The sequence below is a fragment of the Myzus persicae genome, unplaced genomic scaffold, assembly GCF_001856785.1.
Source record: "Myzus persicae strain clone G006 unplaced genomic scaffold, MPER_G0061.0, whole genome shotgun sequence".
Taxonomy (NCBI): domain Eukaryota; kingdom Metazoa; phylum Arthropoda; class Insecta; order Hemiptera; family Aphididae; genus Myzus; species Myzus persicae.
The window spans coordinates 571,637-593,966 of NW_019104333.1; the positions used below are offsets into that span (position 1 = coordinate 571,637).

Below are 22,330 nucleotides of genomic sequence, written 5' to 3' on the forward strand. Positions count from 1 at the left end.
GTTTTAGGAGTTCAGTGAACATTGTAATACCTAAATATAATGGATTTGCTATCTCAATGGTCATTTTTACCTAAATTTAATACCCAGATATTTAACTTATTATCATCTGTAATAACTTATCAACAATAGTTATTATAATTTAAAAATAAAATTATTATTTTATCGTGCGCATCACGACAGCACTGTACTCGCACACGCGTGTTCTGTCGTATAATAATTTTATTATAATGTATTCTGATTTCGGCGGCAGTCTGTAGTCAGTTGTCGAGGCGGGCGTGTCGAGGTACGCTGTCTGTTAATATTATTTTTTACATTGATAGGTATTTAAAAATGTATTATCCGTTCAGGCGTTTAGCTAGAGCAAGCACAATTTAGAATTCACTGGTACGTGGTACGGACGTGCGTCTGGAACATTACAATACAATTATGCGACGAGTCAATCATTGCAGTGTGAGTATAACGTTTTGTTACGAATGACGATTGTTAACTAAACACTATTTGTAACTATTCTTCTTTGTGATTTGAGTGTATATACATTTAAAAGAAAAAAATCTATTGGGAAGTCTCGTTGATTATATTGGTCCGAACTATTTCAATCAAGTGCTAACCGTCTCTGAGAAAAATATAACCTGTGGCTTACTGAATGGGAAAACATTAAAATTGATTAGAAAATTAGTTTATGGGTGGCTTTTCTCAGATTCATTCAGCTCTCAATAAAAGTCCGCAATTAATGTTATCATCCATACATCTGTAAAATAATAGATTATACTCTTTGTCTCTTTCTTTTGATAATGTCTATTGTCAGTACTTGGCTAGTTAGCTATTAAGTTTTGTTTTTTAAATAGTTGTATATATTTATATTTATATAAGTTCATATTGTATACGAATGTAGAATGTTTAACTCTGTACTATATCACAAGTGCATGCTTACATACAGGAGTAGACTATTTATGTTTGTAACTATGTATAAATAATTAATATATAAACATAGATTATTATAATAAAAAGTTATATGTATTTTTTATTATTAAATTGTATAATAGTATAACACGTTAGGTACAAATGGGAATAATGTATATTAAATACATTTTAAATAAAAAAATGTATCTATGAATATTGAATATAGGTAAATAGTATCAAAGTTTCAGTCTACCTCTACATCCAATAGTTTTAAAATCCCACCCAATTAATATTTGAAATATATAAACGACTTAATTATACTGACTTAAATGCGTTAGGTTATTTAACAGGTGGTACCAGTGTCATTAAATTGACTGTGTGATATTATAGGCTGTTTTATTATATAGACTCATTGTTCAAACTAAAATTAAAGATTTATATTCAATTCAGAAGTTGCTCGACGGCCAACACCATAAAGTACCTACTTTTATCATTTTTTTCGTCCCATCATGTGCTTCGTGATTTATTGATTTCATTGTTGTTGTGTTTTCTTTTTCGATTCGTATAAAACACATTTTGTGAAAATAAATATATTTCAAATACACGACGCCAGTGTTCGTAGTTATAATGATATTATAACCAATATACTACACAGCGTGACATAATATAACAAAGCGCGTAAATGCGTTTATATGATTGAGTACGATATGTTTTCGCTGACATCAGTAATCGATATTCGGCATTGTTGTCGTATGCAGAATAAATGATCCATGGTGTGCACAAGTTCATTCTCAGAAACCACTGAACAAAATAAATGTTTGCTATTTGTCGTCTGAAGTATTGGAATAATCGAGGAGGGAAATTAAAACACCATAGCACCATAGATTTAATTTTCGTTCAAATTTTTAAAACGTATTGTGCGTCTCGCGTTTATATTTTTACATGGACACTTAGCGTCAAAACGTATAGATTTAAATACACAATAATCGCATTGTTATTACAATATTTACAGAATAACAAAGTACAATATGCAAAAATAAATTATTTATATATATATGTACCTAAACAAAACATGGATAAATTATTCAAAAGGACAAATTTATCTGATCTACGAATACATTTAACACATTTTTATTACATTCAATACTGTAGGTCTGTAGATATAACCTATACCTATATAACATGCCTTAACTGAGACAAATACAATTTTTCTGAACAAGAGTAAAATTAATTGTAGTAATACCTAAATAGTGCATATAGTGTGTAGTTTAAATGCACGCATGTATCAATAAAAGTTATAAATATAATAAACCAGTCTATATTTTTTAGAAATCGACTTCATTCCAAATACTACGTTTTTTGTCAACGGAAACGACGGTTGTCAAAGAATTTGACGAAATCCCTGGACCAACATCTCTGCCGTTGGTCGGTACCCTTTATCAGTACTTACCTGTATTTGGTAAGTACAAATTTGACCGATTACATCACAATGGGTTGTCGAAACTCCACCAATACGGTCCAGTTGTCAGGGAAGATATTGTGTCCGGCGTATCCATAGTGTGGATATTCAAACCGGAAGATATCGAGACGCTTTATCGGAAAGAAGGCAGGTACCCGGAAAGACGTAGTCATTTGGCGTTACAAAAGTACAGATTGAGTAAACCAGATGTGTACAACACTGGAGGACTTTTGCCAACGTGAGTCTATGATTAATTCGGTTAGTTAATATAGGTACTTATATAAATCTACCTGAAATAAAAAATTAAATATTAGTTATGATACTTATTAGTTATTATTATTATTGATAGCGAAGTTTATTATTTTCTTTTACTTATAGGTGTTAGAAAAAAAAAAACAGTTTAATGTTTCGTAATTTGTTGTCTATTACTGAAGTATTCCTGGAGCAACATATTTACTAGTGAATTTGTGAAAGATACATTTTAATTTTTAAGTCAATTCCATATTGAACCATCTAAAATTTATAAAATCTGGAAACAAAACTCGTTATACGAGCCTGTTATACCTATATGCTCAAACTATTTTCTTGTTTACAATACACAATATTTCTTCTAACAATGAGTGCAAATTACCGCACTTTTCATGTTGGAATTTTATAACGATTTGGTAGGTAACTGCTATAGACATCCAAGTATGAATATAACCATTTTATTTACTATGTAAAATTCTGCGTTCAACTATAACTATTAAATAATTAACATTGCGTAAATGTCTTTCAGAAATGGCTCGGATTGGTGGAGAATTAGAAAGGCATTCCAAAAACATTTGAGTAAGGTTCAATGTATCAAACAATATGTAGATAGTACGAACACAGTAGTTGGAGAATTTATAGATCGGAGGATAAAATGCGCAGAAAACAGAGATGATTTCGGCCCCGAACTATCCAGGCTGTTCCTAGAACGTAAGCTTTTATAAACCATAGAAACAATATTTACAAAATAATATATCAACAAAACTGTATATTATTATTAATAAAATTAAATTCAAACACTGTCAACAGTGACGTACTATGTCACCTTCGACGAACGACTGCAGCGGTTCAAAGACGAAGAATGGAACTCAGATTCGGAGTGTTCGAAACTGATAAAGGCGGCTCACGACATAAACAGTGCGATATTGAAGACCGATAATGGACCACAACTATGGAGAAAGTTCGATACCCCCATGTACAAAAGTATACAAAAAGGACATGAGCACATTGAAAAGTAGGCCATTTAACGAATTTAGCAGCTTAATCAATTTATAATATAAAATTATTTAATGACGTTAACCAATCATCAATTATAGCTACTTACTAGACATTATCTAGTTGGTACATAATCGAATAGTGTCAATTGCACATTTCGTATTTTGATGATAAAGACATGTTTTCTGATCATCAAAAATGTTTTTTTTTTTTTTTTAGAATTGCACTTAAAGTTGTAAATGAAAAATTAACCAGTATTAAAACGACAGACTCCAAGACATCATTGTTGGGAGAATACTTGAGCTCAAATGACACGGACTTCAAAGACGTAATTGGAATGACTGTTGACACTTTGTTAGCTGGAATCGACACGGTAATATTAAATCATAGGTAAATTTATTTTAGTTGATAACTGTATTGTCTGTATTACTATAGAATTATGTTGTTAAACGAATATAAAAATTAAAAATCACCTTCACTAATACTCTTAATGCTATTGTTTGTTTGTTTTCATCAATATTTTACAGTCTTATTTTACTGCCTACAATGGGAATTACAAACAAGTTTATTTTTACACATTTATAACCGGCCATTTTTAATCGGCTCTTGTTATTTGATTTTGGATTAATGCGACCAATGCGGGCCTTGTATGATGATCATCAAGCTTATCCTACCAAAATGAAAAATAATCATTAACAATAAATGTTTTCAGACAATAATATTGCAATCCAGTTTTTAAAATTTACAAATTATATTATACAAAGCACAAAATAAATTTTTTATTTTGTGCCAATTTCATTGAGTCGTTATAATTTTTTCTAGGCCACATAAATGCACCTCCAATACTTTATACGACTCGCTCAAGAATATACTCATACCAATATTTAGAAAATCAATCATTAAAAACAAATTTTACAAATTAACGAAAACTAGATCTTATATACTTAATTAACCGAAATTGTAACTATACGATTTTGCTCCAAATTTACAATTATATATGTACATGAATCCCGTTTACAATTTATTTGCTAAATAGTGGCTTATATTTGAACGAATCCTATAAAAGGTTGATTGTGCATTAATAATAAATAATAATCATATAGCAGTCATATGTGAAAAAAATTTTTGGAAACTTTTTACCTCAATATGGTATGGGAATTTTACATCTTATATTGTACTGTGGTATAATTGTCTGTAGTGGTGCTTGTAAAACTGGTCAGTCGCACTTTATAACATATATCATATTCACTTAAAAAGCCTTAAGCCACAATAATGCGATATTGCGCACCGGATGTTAGAATTTACAGGTCAAAATCATATTACATTTCATTGAATGGTTTCCGCTACTTTTGACCGGTCACAATGATCGGTAAAATTAATTTTCTGATATTAATATATGATTATTAGAATCTTACAACTGTTGATTTGAAATCAATTGTGGGCCACGCAACACCTGGATGTGGTTCGCGGAGTCGTACAAACCTATGTAAAATAAGAATTTGATAAGACTATTATTATTTTTAGGTAAACATCGTATATTATACTATGTTTATAGTTGTAAATTGATGTGAGTACGGTTTATTGATTCTAGGCGACGTATTCGTGTTGTTTCGCACTGTACCATTTGTCGTCGAACCCGGAAGTTCAGGAGCTAATGTTCGATGAGGCAAAGGCCCTGCTACCGGACATTCACACACCAGTGACCGATGAGGTGTTGGAGAGGGCTATGTACGCGAAAGCGGTCGTCAAAGAGATGTTCCGGATGAATCCGATATCGGTGGGCGTCGGACGGATATTGCCCGAGGAATGCGTGTTTTCGGGGTACAGAGTCCCGGCAGGAGTAAACGCGAAAAACAATTTTATAAAATATATTATAATAAATAATAATTAAGGACTTCACCACATTGCACACTCATCGGGTGTCCAGTTAATAACTAGGAAAGTTTTCACAAGAAACGCAATTGATGACTGTATGGGTACTCGATCAATAACACAACTCTAATGTTCCCGACCACCAATGAAAAATCAAATTTGTTATTTAAATTGATATCTTATAATTGTTTTGTTAAACCGTCGATGTTTTTGGAGAAAACAAATGATTTCATAATAATAATATCCCTGTCGTTTGAAAATGTATTATTGGTGTAAGTACCTAGTCCACAACAACGTCTTCGAAGTCTTTTTTTACTAGAATCAGTATTTTTTCTGTATCATAATGTCGTAACTCGTGGGTACCTATACTCACTCAACAAGGAACAAGGGACTTAGAAACCGATAAGCACAATACTGCACCTTGATAAGGGAACAGTCGTTTTGGAAATTCTAATAATTATATTTGATCGCTACGTTATCATTTTTTAATATTTCGTTTAAATTGATTAACTTCATATAAGAACCGTAGTTACATTGAGTGTGTGACGTCCTTTTTTTGTTATAATATAATAAAACTTAATATACGACGTCAGCGGCGTTGTTCAGGTTTAGTGAAAATAAACTGACAATTTTTTTTCCAAACACATATAGACAGTTGTCGTCACGCAAAATCAGGTGAGCTGCCGCCTGGAAGAATACTTCCGACGACCCGACGAATTTGTGCCAGAGAGATGGATAAAGGGCAGCACCGAATACGATAAGGTCAGTCCGTATTTGGTTTTACCTTTCGGCCACGGACCTAGGACGTGCATAGCGAGACGTTTATCTGAACAATTCCTGCAGATTGTGCTCATAAAAGTAAGTTGTATTTACGAATCGCATGCGGTCAGGCGTATTATAATTTATAAATGCCTTATCAATAGGCAACGGATTTATGTGCGAATGCATATTTTTATTAGAACAAGATATTTAAGATTCGATAAGAAATGTTTACGATTTAAATCATTCTTATTAAAATAACTCCAATTTTATTTTACATATTTTTACAAATTCTGCAGTATAATTAGGTACACATTTTTACATGTTTCACTAATTTGTAAATATTTTCAAACATATTATATCATTTTATCATTCATACGTTTTGAAGCCAAGCCGAGGTGAACTAAAACAACCATTTATCGGTATGTTATCGTTTAACAAAAAAAGTCCTTAAATAATAGTATGCAAAAGAAATTTTGTAATAAAGAAAATTCGTTCTAATACCTACAGAAAAAAATTCGAGCTATATTGATTTTAAAATAATCATAGAAATAATGATTGTATGATTGAACCCTTCTAAAAGTTTGGAATTATCTCTTTCAGAAATTACGCGTTTCTAATATGCTCCAATTACACGTGTTGATGTGAAACGATCGTTTAGCCGTTTCAAAAATATTTTGAGGCCGAATAGGCGAAATTTCAGATTCAATCATTTAAAATAAATTGTAATTATTCAATGCAATACATCATTCTACAGTATTTTTTGTATAATATTATGTCTTATATAATATATTTTAAATATTATATCTGATATTTATACAATTATATTTAACGTATTTTTCCATATACCTATGCAATCTACTTATGCAGAAATAAAAATATTTTTGCCCACATATTTTGATGTTTTTAGCACGTATTTTATAAATTATTTTTCAATATTTTATGTACATATTTTTGTATTTTTATTACCTACATATAAAGCCGTTCCCTACTGATCAACATACATATCTACCCTGTGCAAATTATATCGTTTTAAATACAAGTTATAACGTGTGTTTTAGATCGTCAGAAACTTGGAAATGACTTGGACGGGACCAAAATTGGACAGTAAATCCTTATTGATAAACAAACCGGACGGACCGATATCTATAACATTCAAGACCAGAGACTGAACAATATTATTTTTATTTTTGTTATTTCACTTAATATAAGAACAAGTACCTTTCCAATGAATTTTAATTTATAGAAGATTTATATAACGATGTACCATGAAAATGTTTCAAAGGAAAATTATTGTGTTGAACTACGCGGGCGTCTGTGGATACTGACTTTAAAACATGTTGTTTAGTTATGCATGTAATACAATTTAATTTAGTTCCTCTGACAGGGCTTGAAACCGGTTATAACCTAATCTCGGTTTTTTTTCATATTCTAACATACAGTAATCAAAATCGTAACTTAAAAAAAATATACTCCCAAAACACAAACCATTAAAATGTCACATATTATAAGTTTCAACTTTTCAAGGCTCAAACATTGGCTCTTATTGTGACTTAAATTTTAGCCTATGCCCTAGTAATGAGTATCTGAAGTTATTAATTGTCATATAACAAAATATAACAAATGAAAGATACATTTTTAAACCATCTGAAGTGTCGACCGATTGTAGATATATTATTTAAAACCATTTTTTAGAAAATTATATTTAAATATATGAATATCGGCAGTATAGCTGAATGAAAATATTTTTAAAAAATATTTATTTATATACATATTGATATATTAATATGCCATTATTATATTTGACTAATGGGTATCACTAATATTGGATACTATTATTTTAAAACTCTAAAGTTCAAAAATACCCCGTTCTGATATTAAATTATTATTCAGATGCAATGCTTTAAAATTACACATTTCGTATAAGAAAATTTAAAAATGCAATATTTTATAAACGTAGAGAAGTGTTATTGGCGTACATTATAGTGTACTATAGAGTGGTTCTGAACTTTTGTGTATATATTATGTTATCCAAGATAAAAACAATTTTTCAAGTTACATTTTTAAAATAAAGTTCAAAGTGAACTGTGGGAGGTTATATCCCATACATCAGCCTTAGATTTAACAACTAATTGCAATTCGAATCTAAGATTTATTGCTTTCGAGAACAACATTGTAAATAATAATATAATATATATTTGTCAAGGATAATTGTTTAAGTAAAAATGTCTTATAAAGTTTTTCTTTAAATTTAACCATTATTTATCTGCCATTCTAAAATAAAATAACAAAATATTATTGTAATAATTTGCTGGTGGCCCATACACAACATTTAAACATCGGATTGAGAAACACTTAAATAATATATTATAGCATCTGAAATCCATGTTTTATCAAAAAATCAAGAATAATATCTTATTTGTATAATATCAGTCCATATCAATTTGTTCATATATATCAGGGATGGGCAACTGTCGGCCCGTGCTACATGTTCAAATTACATTATAAACAAAATAAATGGTAATTAAAATGTATATTTTGAATGACCCCCTTTTCTATTTTTTTTTTGCTTTCTAGAGCAATTTCAAATTTTAATAGATATAATTGTTTAAAAGATTTTAATTTTCTAAAAAATGGCTCTCTAGTAACTTTGAGTGGCCCATGCCTGATATATATAATTGAAGTTAACTATTTAAGCCTTAAGGTAGGTATGCAATTCCATTATCATCATGATTCTAAAGATTCATTTTTATTTAATACTATATAGTTGATACTGCGTGGGGATGCTCTTGACAAATTATGTAAAACTGTAATCATGTTCATTAGTATAATTTGGAACCAATGGAATTCACTTCAAACATTCAATATTTGTGAGCCATCAAATTCCCGCGAGAGCTCTCTTTAAAATGAAAAATTTCCTATACGATTACCAATGTTGAATGTACCTGCAAATGTCATTACCATGAGTGTGATAGACTTGGCTTAAACACACTAACACCCCACTGTGCCATATGCAGTACCAATAACATCCCTACAAATTAACTTTATATTAATAGATATTAGATAAGTAACAATTTATCAATTTATCCCAAAGTTAAAAATAATTTACTTGCGATTAATGATTCAATCTTACAATGTAACAAATTACAGATTTTAGTAATGTAAAATAAATAACAATGTATAGGCCATAAATAACTGTATTAAGCTTATTAATTTTTAAATTAACAATCAATAATTGATACAATTTTTAATAAAACTTAAAATAGGTGTGATATATTTTTATTAAACTTGATAAAAATGTTCATATTTTATTTTTTTACATAAACATTGATATAATATTATACTAAATAAATAGAATTATTAAAGATGGTTAAAATAAAATGAAATGAATTAAAATTCTAATATTATAATGTTCCATATATAACAATTTATATAAAAGTGTATAATATATTATAGACTTAGAATGTGAACACAAATTTAAATCCATAAATATTTTATACATTACAAGTTTTGAATAGCTTTTGTTATCTTTTTGATTTTAATTGATTGCTGAAGATCTTGATTAGTTTTGGAAGTGGTGAATGATGACTAAACTAATAATAACGGATTGAGATTTCTACTCATATAAATACCAATACCTTTTCATCTATTGAAATAGGTTCATATTTTGATCTTGATTCTAATAAAAAAATTTGAAATTTTGAAATTTGTGACAAATTAATAGTGAACATTTATTTTTAAATTAGTAGGGATACTCTGAAGTAGTAGTCTTGGTTAGTGGAGGAGGTGATGGCAAAGTGATTGGTTGTTGTTGAACATATAATGAATTTTTTTTCTGAGGTATTAGTTCAGTGTTGAAAGTTTTGACTAGCTGTAGAGGTGCGGCAACTATTTTTTGTTTGTATGGTAAAGGTATTGATATTTCCTTTTGTATTTTAATTTGTTGAAGTTGTGGAGGCGGAGGTGGTGAAAGATTAACTATTGGTTGTTGTTGTTCATACGTACTGGACGTTGATTCTGCATTTTCACTCGGCATTATTTGAGATGTTGATTCACTGTTGTAAGACTCAGTTATTTGAGAAAGTGAAGATGAACTAATTGTTGATTGTTTTTCCTCGTATGGCACATTCACTGATACTACTGTTGGGACTGTAGTTTCCTGATATATTGATTCATTGTCAGGAGTCTGTATAAGTTGTGGATCTTGTGGTGGCAAATAAGCTATCGGTTGTTTTTGTTCTTTCGGTGCTGATGTTGAAACTTCTTTTTCGATTGTAGTGGGTCCGTGTACCTTTTCTGTCTCAGAAGTTTTTATAAATTGTGTAGGTGGTGATAAATCAATTGATTCCTGTTGTTTTTTAAATGGCAAATATATTGAAACTTTTTTCTCAAAAATTTTAATCGGTTTAATATTGGTTTCAGTGTCAGAAGTCTTTGTAAATTGTGTAGGTAGTGATAAACCAATAAATTCCTGAGGTTTTTTATGTGGCAAAGATATTGTGACATCTTTTTCAATTGGGGTTGGTTGAGACGTTGATCCAACAATCTTGACTATTTTAGGATATTGTGATGTCAAACCAATATTGGGTTGTGGCCGTTCGTTTGTTGAAGATATCGATACTTCTTTTGGGACAAAAACCGTTGGAAGTATCTGTTTGATGACAGGAGTTTGTATTAACGAAGGAAGTGTTGGCTGATACACGATAGGTGGTACATGTCTGTCATAAAATATGTCTACAGGTTTGGGCTTATTAAATTGAATTGGTGAAAGGGGCGAAAATGGTTTGTTTTTTACTATCAAATCTTTCTGGTAAGAATTGTTGTTCGGTATATATGGTAAAAATTGAGGCAATTTTGGTGGATTACTCTGTTTGTCACTATCTGTTATCAACCCTGCTGAATCAACATTATTTACTATTTCGGTTGGCCGTATTAATGGATTAATTACGGGATACTTAGTAAATTTAGGAGGTAATGAAAGAGTCAGAGATGGTTTGGCTAGTTTATTATGTAGACTTTCATCGACTAATTTGTCTGATATTTTTTCACCTAACTTATGTTGTTGTGTAGAAATTAATGATTTAATTTTGTTCGCCGTATCTTGCAAATTTAATTGAAGTAGTGAGTGTTTTGGATTTTGACTTATAAAATTTCCTTTCGTTAAAAGTGGTACAGTATGATATAACGGTTCTTGATCAATCACTTTCTGCGAATTAATGTCAATTTTTTTTAGATCTACAACTTTTGGTTTTTGAAGTGTCGAATGGTTATACAAATCACCATATGCGTCGTTTACAGGAGTAGATTTCATTTGCCACTCACTAGTTATTATATCTGGATTATTAGGCTCGTGATTTTCTTGTGCTGGACGGTTATAGCATCGTAAGATAGCATGCCTTTTAACAGGATTTGATGGTTCACTCAAATCCTTAGCTAATCTCCCATTTTCATCTCCATCTGAATCTGGTAAAGGTTCATAGTTATTATGATTAACAACCGGCGACGAATTTTTCAAACGATCGCAAATATGTGTTGTGTACCGTACTCGATCGCGTAAACTATTTAATAATAATCCACCATCTTCATTTAATTCAATACTCTCAGATAGAGAAAATATAAAGTTCCATAATAAGACGTGAATAATTGCTATCCACAACAATTTAGGTGCCTGGAAAGACAATAAAAAATTTAATTAGTACAAATTGTATAAATACTTAATACGTAAAAATGTAATTAAAAGCAAGTAGCCAGTAGGCAGTACATATATTTAAATTATAAAAACGAACAATTCTTCTTCAATCTAGCATAATATTAAACACCGACATCAACATGCTCAACTGAATTCTCCACAATACACAATCTGAATAAAATAACTAAGAAAGTGGCAAGTAAATATCCACTCTACTGTGGGTGTTAAATGTAGGTACCTCATCATTGAGTAATGAGTAGGCAACGAGTATGTAACTTTTATCTATGGATATGTTAAAAATTAGTTAAATTATAAAACAAGTATTGCATACAACAACAATTCTAAACTTATTAATGTGCATAATTTACTAAAGTTATATATTACAATTAAAATAATTTAATTCATGGTAGGTTCAATTATTTTTTTTCAAAAACATTCTCATTTATAATTGATTATAATTATAATAGTACCTAAATATTTATATGGTATATTAAATTGTTATTAACTTTTGAGTCGGCAAAATCCACCTTACGGTAAAACGATGTGAATAGCTTAAAATTAGTAAATACATTTGGAAAATGCGATTATAATATTAATTTTTAGATTTTTAGGATTTAGAAAGAATTACGTTTGAGGGGCATTATAATAACATTTTAAGCTTTGATTGTAGAAATGAAAGTTATATTTAACTAACTACAAAATAATTTATGTTTGTGATTTTGTAAAAATTTGAACCTTAAATATTTCTATAAAAAATCTCCCCTCGAGCATTCACTTCCAATAGATTTACGCATATGCTTATTGTAAAAATGTTACAGATTATAATATATATTCTAAAAAATGTTTAAAAAAAGTGCTAAAATAAATAAAAAATAATTCGTAGTCTATGAACGAAGTTCGTAATAGTCTATGAAAATAAAACATTACTGTTAAAGTACCTAAAAATCGTAATAGGTCGTACGTCTATCCAAAATAAAAAAGTATTTCAATTAAAGATACTGAACTTGCTATCGAAGTTTTTGTATGTATAAAATATTTTAACTTATAATTATTATTAAAATGTAATAAATCTCTAAGTAATAGGTAAATATTAAGATTTCTATCCAAATATATGTTTATAATTTATTTAAATTAAATAATTTGTATTATTTCTAATAGGGTCTTAAGACTATAAATTATTAGGTTATTTTTAATGTTCTGGGGTAGATTCAACTTAAATATTATTTTTAAGATATTATTATATAAATATTTTATAATCATATATAACACACAATAATAGGAATAACACTTATTATGTAATGTACGAAAAAACTTTAAAAAAAACATATTTAATTTAAGATCGTGATATACATTTGTATCTACTGCAATTCACAGTTTTTTTTATTTTTATCTACATATCTCAAATTCCAAAACAATAGGTAGTAAAAACTCCAAATTGTCATGATTCATATTTAATGCTAAGATATCACGTACAAGCGTTCATATATATAAAACTACTTATAAATTCAGCTTAATAGATTCAAATAATCTACCAAAAAAAATTATAGTTAGTTGAAAATCACAGTTTTTACTTATTAAAAATCAGGACCAAGAAATGTGAGATACTCGTATAAGTATATCTATAACATTGTACTTAAGTATAATAATAAAAAAAAGAATATTGACGAAAACGATTTTTCAAAAATTGATCATTTTTGAATTTGTTTTATTTATTGTTGTACGTGTATACGGAAGATTAATTCAAAATAATTATACACGGTAGAAAATCTTTCTTAAAGAATAATTATTAATGATCATTTATTTTATTATTGTCGATATGCGTATAGTTATAGTTCTAATCAGTTATTAGTTTAGCCGTTTATTAAAATACATGAAAAATTAGAAATACATTTCCGTCAAAATCCTTTCATTCATTTAAATGTATTTAAGATCAATGAAACAACATATTTAACAACTTATATTTTATGATTTATGACTATTTAGATGTAAACCCTTTGAACTTGTGAGTATTGAGTACAGTACACAGTAAGTTAGTGTACCAATGAGAAAATTATTTTTTAATTTTAATTCATCAGAAAATAAATTCTTCAATAAATTGATAAATAATTATTGAATAATGTGTTGAAAGTGACTATTTATTTTTCATTAAGGTGGTTAAGGAAAAGGTTGTGTATTCCTCCTAAAAAGTAATACAATATGACATGAATCCTATAATAATTTATGGACCTACCTACTTGCACATTTTCATAATTACATACAAAGCATAAAATTCATATACATTTAAAATAATAATTATTTGATTTATAAGTCTTCGTATTATAAAATTAAAAAAAATTTAATTTGATCACATGAATGAAACAACTTACCATGACTATTCCGGAGTTCAGCTTACAGTCTTGTCTGTACTAAAATAGCCACCATACACTACACTAAGTTATAAGTAGGTTTCGATTCGAATGCTACTGGCGTTAATAATGATAACACATCCTAAAATCATTAAAACAATATCTATATGTATATATGAATTGTGTTTGTTTGAAATGACATATTTTAGTTTATAACGCAGACTGGCCAGACTGTTGTTTATCTTGAAAAAATTTATTACATTTTCTTCCTAATCGACAACTGTTTAAGATACGCCTTATAAAAAAATCAAAAGAATGTCAAAACTTGGAATTTTTCACATTTTCAGAGTATCATACGTATATTATATAAATAATTTCGATTAACTGTTTTTATTCATAGCTAGTAATGCCATTGTAGTAAACATTTTCAAACATAAATACACGATGTATAACAATAATGAAATAAATCATAATAAAATTAAATATATTTGAATTTTTAAGAATTTTTCTGTTGACTGAATTAAATACCAAGTAGATCTAATAAATCAATAAAAAAGTGATTTCTTATTAGTTATTAAAAATACGTATGACCTAAAGCGTAGGTTAAAACATAGATATAAAATATATTATATATAATAATAATTTGTGTAAATAGCCGTGTGTGTACTTATATTTAATTATTGAAATGTAATTTTGTTAATGTAATTTAATTGTTACCTTGGATGAGATGTTGAAAAATTTAAAAGAAACATAAATATTGTTATATAAGTTAGTCTAATTACGAAAAACTACTGGAAATGCGTCGATAAAAAATATAAAAATAGTGCAATTGTATGGAATTGATTTAAAAAAATCGAAGCTAAGCATCACTGTATCATGCATTAGACGACCATATTTTTAAGGGTAATTTATGAGAGAATATTCTTAAAAGAATAAAAAAAAAATGTTTAAATCGTTTACCTATTGACTGGACAATATATAATTGACCAACCCGTTTGTTATAAAATTTTAATATTACATTTTGGCCATTTTACTTTAGAAGTATATACAAAATTGCTATCGATTTAGTCTTTCTATTCTTATTTAATTTTAATTGTATACATATTAATATAATATTAATTCGAAAATATAATATCATAATGATAGAAAAGTTTAATTGTGCTTTTCCAGTAATTTCCAGATAATATTTAAAAATCCACTGTACAATACATATTATATACAAAAAAATGTTTTAATTGTTTTCAAATGTTTACGTTATTACAGCTATAATGTTGAATACGCTTTTTAAAAAAAATTCTGATTATGAATTTTAAATATTTTTTTAACTACGGTGAGAAATATTATTGCCTATTGGATATGAATAAGTAATTTTTCGTAACAATTAATCATCACAATGTTTTATTTATAATATTTACTTTTACACAAGACGAGTAGATGATTAATTATCATCCCACTCGTTATTTTTCATCAAGAACCATGGACCATGGACGTAATTCAGAGCGTTTTATTTGGGGAGGGGGATATCAAAATAAATATTCATAACAAAGTCGTGGAGAGGGTTCTGCCCCCATGGCTCTTATGACTTATATATTATTATATATTTTGAACTATATATGAATTCATCACAGATTAATATAGTTCTTAATAAAAATAAACTACTTTCAATATTAAAAAGAAAACAGTAGTGTGGTAGTTTGTAGTATTTGTACACGAAGTTGCGAAAAACAATGGACTACTCGACAGCGTGCGTTAGTAGTATTCGTATGACATCTCCGAAGTACATTTTTTTATAACATTTATGTTTTAGGAATTGTGGTTATACCCATTACTCATTATCTTTATGTATTTAATACACAATATGCTAGTATGTAGCCTAGTATAACAGGTTTATAAATAAATATGAAAGATATGTGATAACAATGAAAGTGAAATCGATCATTTATTTTTACATCATAGTTATTTTTTAGCGAGTACACTAAACTAAACATTAACATTTAAAATTTAAAATGTTGTAATAATTTATAAATAAAACCCATCTATACCCCTACCCCTTCTCTCCGTAATTATATACCCCTCCTAAAGATACACGATTAACACTGTCTTGTAGGTTCGAAACATTTTACAGTGCCACCTTAGTTAGTTTTAAATTACAACAGTCCTCTACAGAGATTATACAAGCCTCGAGCCGTTTTCAACACATGTGTGGTGAAATACTTTTTACATCCATTAAAACATAATAAACTTTTTTTTTAAAACCCGATTAGTACAGAAGTATATAAATTCTTCAAAATTGTTGTTCTAATCAGGTATTATATTTGAAAACAACTAATACGTTGTAATCGAAATCATAGCAGAATTCCGTAAACAAATCAAAAGGTCAATGCAATATGATGAATTAGATACTTGAAAGTATTTATAATATATCCCAATTTTATTATGAATAATTCAAATTTCACAGACTGAAAATAATATAACTTCGATTCTGCAATGGGTACCTAATCTTTAGTATTTAAATTTCGAAAATTAATAAACTACAATAAAATCTTCACAATAACATTAATAAATATTCTCGGAGAATTACCTTATGTATTTACATATTAATTTTTTTAGTCTTGTGGATATTTTTGTTACTATCAATTTTGGGATGAAAACATAGAAATGCTCTGAAATACAATTTATTTATCGTTGACTACAGTTCACCGGAATGTGTGTGTAGCCTTTATTTGTAAAATTAATCAATTAACAATTATCAATCAAATACTTAAGTAAAAAAGTGACTATGTATACACATAAGTATTTTCGATATGTTTTCACTGCTATAAGAAATGCATATGAATAGAACCTAATAATTACACTTTCAAGCATTTTGCTCCTCAAAAAAATGTTATAACTTATCAATTTACCTACATCGAAAAAAACTAAAAACAGAACAAATTAAAAAAATCTCAAAAAGAGCCAAAATATTCTAAAAATTATATCGTGTGCATAAAATCGTAATATAAATATTTAGTGAATATTACGAGTGTCTACGGTTATTCCTTTAGAATTAATAACAACAATAAAAAAATCAATTTCCGTCAAAAACGCATGTTTTGTAAATATTTTGGAGTTATCTGGCTGTCTTTAGTTGGCTTTAAAAGTTATTTAAAAAATATTTCAAAATTGAGAACCTAAAAGATCAAATTTATCTACCAAAATCAACCTCAAAGTTGATGATTAAAACATTTTTACCACTCCAACAACTGTCATGTTAAACCCAAAAAACGAACCATTAGCTGTAATACTAATTAATTACTTCCCACTCAAAATCTGAAAAACGTACCGTTGTATACATCGTGTACAAATATTTACTGAAATAGGAAAACGTGAATTCACGATAAACTGGTGGTTGCAACCATGTGTAACACATTATATTTTTAATAAGTTAGATTTGTACCACGGTACCTATATTATGTGTATTGTGCATGTTATCTGTATGAATTGTAAATTTTGATCACACACTAATATTGATTTTTTAGCGAACGCGCCTCGAAGGTGTCTAATATTTATAAACACTAATCTCAGACATTGGCTTATGGCTATCATTTAAAACTCCCAGCTGAGGACAGGATCCTCGCAGTCGCGGTGAATCGAAGTATCTGCAGCAGCACCAAACAGTACAGTTTTTAAAAGTACTACTTATAAGATTCCAAATCCCAAAAACCTAACCTAACCATCATTGTCCACAACGAGAGCAAACAAATTAAAGATTATGACCAAATGATTGAAGTCGCTTCTATAGTATAGACTCATAGTTTGTAAATTTCTAATTAAATGCTTAAGAGATAACAAAGGTAAGCTCAAAATTGTATTTATTGCTTCAGAGAACTAAAATTTAAAATGTTATTTTGCAGATTTTGAGATTTTTTAGAATTTATTGCGATTACTGGACTTTCTGAGATATTTTTGCACTTTAACCTGTTTTTTAGTCAAAATTTGTAATTTTTTATGAAATAAAATTTGAATAAGCAAGTTGTTAATAATTGTCTAATTATAAAAGTAAATGTATAGATTGAGATTATATCAAATACACTAACGCTCTGACGCTATGCGAGTATATTATTTTAAACTTTTTTTATCGTCTACTGATCTCAATGGTTCCATTTTTGCAATTTACAGCTGGAATTATCATCGAACAAGTGATGAAAGCGTTGTATACTGTATTAATGCAGTCGACTAGTGTAATCGTACTATAATAGTTGTGTTTTTGGTTGAACATGTTGTAGTTATTCTTTGTCACATCTTAACTTATACTGAACTTCAGTGGAGTATTTGCGGGGGATCCTGGGGGAACTAGACCCCCTCAGAAACCCCCCAAAAAAGATAACCTTAAAGATATTGAAATTTTAACTTAATTACTACAAACTTGGAACACCACAATGGCGACAAAATTATAAATGATATATATATAATAATATGTATTATCGAATATTATCTTTGTCCACACTGCAGTGTTGGTTAAAACTCCAGTTTCATTGTTTTTAACAGTAAAAAGACGTGGAAAAATGCAATAAAATTATAATTTACGTTTAGCCCATTATCCACGTTATAATACAATTGTATACGGCAGTTTCTATTAAGTACCTAAATAATATACACACTTAAATAACACCCATTGTCGGATTTCAGTTATGCGTTCAACGATGAAACGGGCGAACGGCTCAGACGAAAAAAGGAATACTGGTACAGAATGACGATAGAACCGGTTTCGTTTTGAACCAAGAGGGGCCGTACTCGTTCGTCACCCCCGAAGGCGTCAACGTGAAAATGACTTACACGACTGACTAAAACGGATTCGTAGTGGAAGGATACCCTCTATAACAGCAGTTCTCAACCTTTTTATATCTGCGTACCTACCACCTACACAGTTTGAAAATTTTCATGTACCACTTGACCGTATAATGGTTTTTGTTTTGCTTATCAAAACTGTGGGTAAACGTTATTTTACTTGTATGGAATTTTATTTTATTAGGAATTACAAAATGATGATAATATAAGCATTTAATGTATAAAAAAGAAAATTAAATGTGGATATTGTTTATATCATTATTAAATTTTAATAAACCAAATAATATTTAATGTGAACAATGATCAATCCATTTTTTTTTTTTTTGTAAATGGAGATTTTTTTAGCGCACCACCTATAAGCTTTTGGAGTTCCAAAGTTTGAGAAAAAGTTCTGGAATTTAACATAATTTATAAATTACATACAAATTAATAATATAAAATCAGCTGCGTATATTATAGTTAATATGGATACTATAATATTATTTTTCAGTATATTTTTAACGTAATATTTTTATTGATTTTCTACGTTTATTCGCTCATCATTTTGATACCTAACTAACATTACGCATCATAGGTAAGAATGTATTACTATACTATATGGGTCACCTGTTTGAAAATAAAATGTGCATAAGTTTATCATTATTTGCTACTTATTAAAAAATATTAAAAACATATTATACTTGTATTTATTTGTACTAAATTATTGACATAAATGACAAGTAATAACAAAATATCAAATCTTTAATTTTCAAATATTTTATCAAATTATGTTCATTCTTGACGAATTCAGGCATACTAATCGATTATAAATAGTTGTATTAGTTATTAATGTATAGTAAATAGTAAGTACACCATCAGTCAGTTCGTATGGTTTACAGATAATGGGGCAAGAAGATAAAATTGAAAAATATAGTCGATATTCAGAATTCATATAGCATACGAAGTGCCCCTGGTTATTAATGATTAGGAATTATTGTTTAAGCGAGTTATTCATTTTTTTTAGTATTTTATACAATTTTTTAAAAAATAAAAATTATCATATTAGATTTTTCTTTAGAATTTTAAGTTAAAAGATATTTAGACTCTCCGAATAAATCAATAATATCATTAAATTTACTAATTTACGCAACCTTCGAAGAGTATAGGTATTATATTATTATAATTGGCAAGTATAAGATATTTTATTCTGTAATGAATAATAATATTACGTATACATTATATTTTGGCAGATTAATGCAATTTAATGCATATTTACTTATCAAAATATTAACTATACTAGCAATTAAATTGATAATCGTGCTCAAAACAAAATGTTTAAAGAAAATAACATGATTATAAAATATTGGTATGCGCAGTCTGCAATCTGCACAGATTAGCTATATATAATTTATAATCACATTTGTAACAACTATTATGAAGTGCAAACATTTAAAATAAAAACTATCATTATCATCTTAGCTTAATAAGAATGAAATACTCTCCCTGTATATAGTCATCAATTACTTACATTTCTTTACTAACATATCAAAATAAATGAAATATTATACATTGAGGTAATTAAAATACGTGTAAAATATTAATGTGCTATTTTATTTTTCATTTTAAACTAAGAAATGTATACATTTATAGCAAGTATAATTTTCTAACGTTGAACACTAATTTTTTTGACAACTTTTTTACATGTTTGTAAAAAAGATATTTAAAATATAGGTAGGTAGGTAATACGCATAATTGTAAGTATTTATTTTTCTTTCAACAATCATTTTTAATCTGGCTTTCAAAACATTGTTTTTAATTTCATACCTTCTACCGAAATATTTTTCCTGAACGTTCATATTACACATATTTTAGATTAATGATTGTGCATGTGAACACTGTACCCGGGATTACGTTAATTGTTGTAAACTTGGTTCTGCAGTGCCATGTTAGTAGAAAAAGGTTGATTGTACATTTTAGCCGAAAAAATGACATAAAATGTATAACCTGATTAATCTACAGATAGCAAAATATAATGTAGGTAGGGTATCTTATCGTGTACTAAGTCAAAAATCACTTAAACAATAAAAAATATAAAAATACAAAGCTACCAAAGTATAACCATGGAATACCTCCTCAGAAATGAAGAATGGTTTGAATGGTTCGAAAATAAATAATTTTAAAATCACACAGCTACACTACTTTAAAATAATAAAAAAAAAAACAAAGCAAATACTCGTATATTTACAAAACGTTTTTAAATGTTCATAAATTAGTGAAAATATGAAATTAAAACAAAAAAACATTACTAGAGTTCCCTCATGATCATGATTTAAGTATTTAGGATATAATTAATTATTAATCTAGATTATCAAAAATTCAAGTAATTTAGGCGCAATTTATTTATCGTTTTATATCAGAGCTCAGATAGCGATTCAAACTTTTCATTGCACAATTCTATCGTCTCTTTACGATATTTTAGTTCCACCCAAATTTTTCAGTATGAAAAAATATGATGTATGTTTGATGTTTATGTGCTTATTTAATTGTAAAATACTTATAGGTACTATAAATATATCAATATTCCACTATTTAGATAACAAAATGTGTAATACCGGTAATAATTTTTAAAACACTGAAATGAAATGTTATAATAAAATATGATATTAGTTGTTACCTATCCTCATTCAAATATTTATTATTTTTTCATGTTCTGTGCCTCAGCTCCCCTAACCAGCCTAACCAACACTCAGAAAATTTTAATATTTGAAAAGTAGGAGACCTATAGTGTATAATTGTTCAATTTAAATATAAGTTATATGATGATTATAAATCGCCTAACTGAATTTACAATCACCCAAATAATTACTAACCCAACTTCTTATAATTCTCAAGCACTTCAAATAAACGTAGAGAAACAAATTAGAACGAAAAAATTGTATTATTATTGTGTGTCGCACTTACTGTTATTCTCCTCTAATCATATAATCGAAACTTTATAATCCACAAAATAACGAAACTATTGGTTCAATAATAGATATATTTTGTATTTAACATGTCCTAGCTGTTTTCAGAATATGAAATTAAGTGTAAATATGTGCCACTTAAAAAATGAGTATGTATAAGTAAATAGTAGAAAATAGTTTTTACATAATTTATGTTTAGTTTCACAACTAAACAAAATAAGTTACATACAACATAATATTATATTATTATGGTATAGGTGAGGAAAAATTTTATTTTTTTTAAAATCATAAG

The 22,330-nt window shown here is 28.1% G+C and overlaps 2 protein-coding genes across 3 annotated transcripts; one reads left to right on the forward strand and one right to left on the reverse strand.

The window, feature by feature from the left end:
• The first annotated feature begins 233 nt into the window (after positions 1 to 233).
• LOC111041226 (cytochrome P450 302a1, mitochondrial-like) lies at positions 234 to 7,464 on the forward strand. 2 transcript variants are annotated; one of them, XM_022325442.1, is made up of 8 exons: positions 234 to 450; positions 2,230 to 2,597; positions 3,138 to 3,319; positions 3,419 to 3,623; positions 3,824 to 3,977; positions 5,196 to 5,444; positions 6,128 to 6,334; positions 7,297 to 7,464. In XM_022325442.1, exons 1-8 carry the CDS (start codon positions 427 to 429, stop codon positions 7,405 to 7,407), a joined length of 1,500 nt encoding a protein of 499 aa, XP_022181134.1. In that variant the 5' UTR covers positions 234 to 426; the 3' UTR covers positions 7,408 to 7,464. The 2 variants fall into 2 exon arrangements, with proteins under 2 accessions (XP_022181134.1, XP_022181135.1); XM_022325443.1 differs by lacking the exon at positions 7,297 to 7,464 and having other exon boundaries at positions 5,196 to 5,425; positions 6,128 to 6,278.
• A 2,307-nt stretch (positions 7,465 to 9,771) lies between these two features.
• Positions 9,772 to 14,417, reverse strand: LOC111041227. Its single transcript, XM_022325444.1, has 2 exons — positions 14,291 to 14,417; positions 9,772 to 11,903 (listed from the first exon to the last, which is right to left on the reverse strand). Exons 1-2 carry the CDS (start codon positions 14,291 to 14,293, stop codon positions 9,978 to 9,980), a joined length of 1,929 nt encoding a protein of 642 aa, XP_022181136.1. The 5' UTR covers positions 14,294 to 14,417; the 3' UTR covers positions 9,772 to 9,977.
• Between the last annotated feature and the right edge of the window lie 7,913 nt (positions 14,418 to 22,330).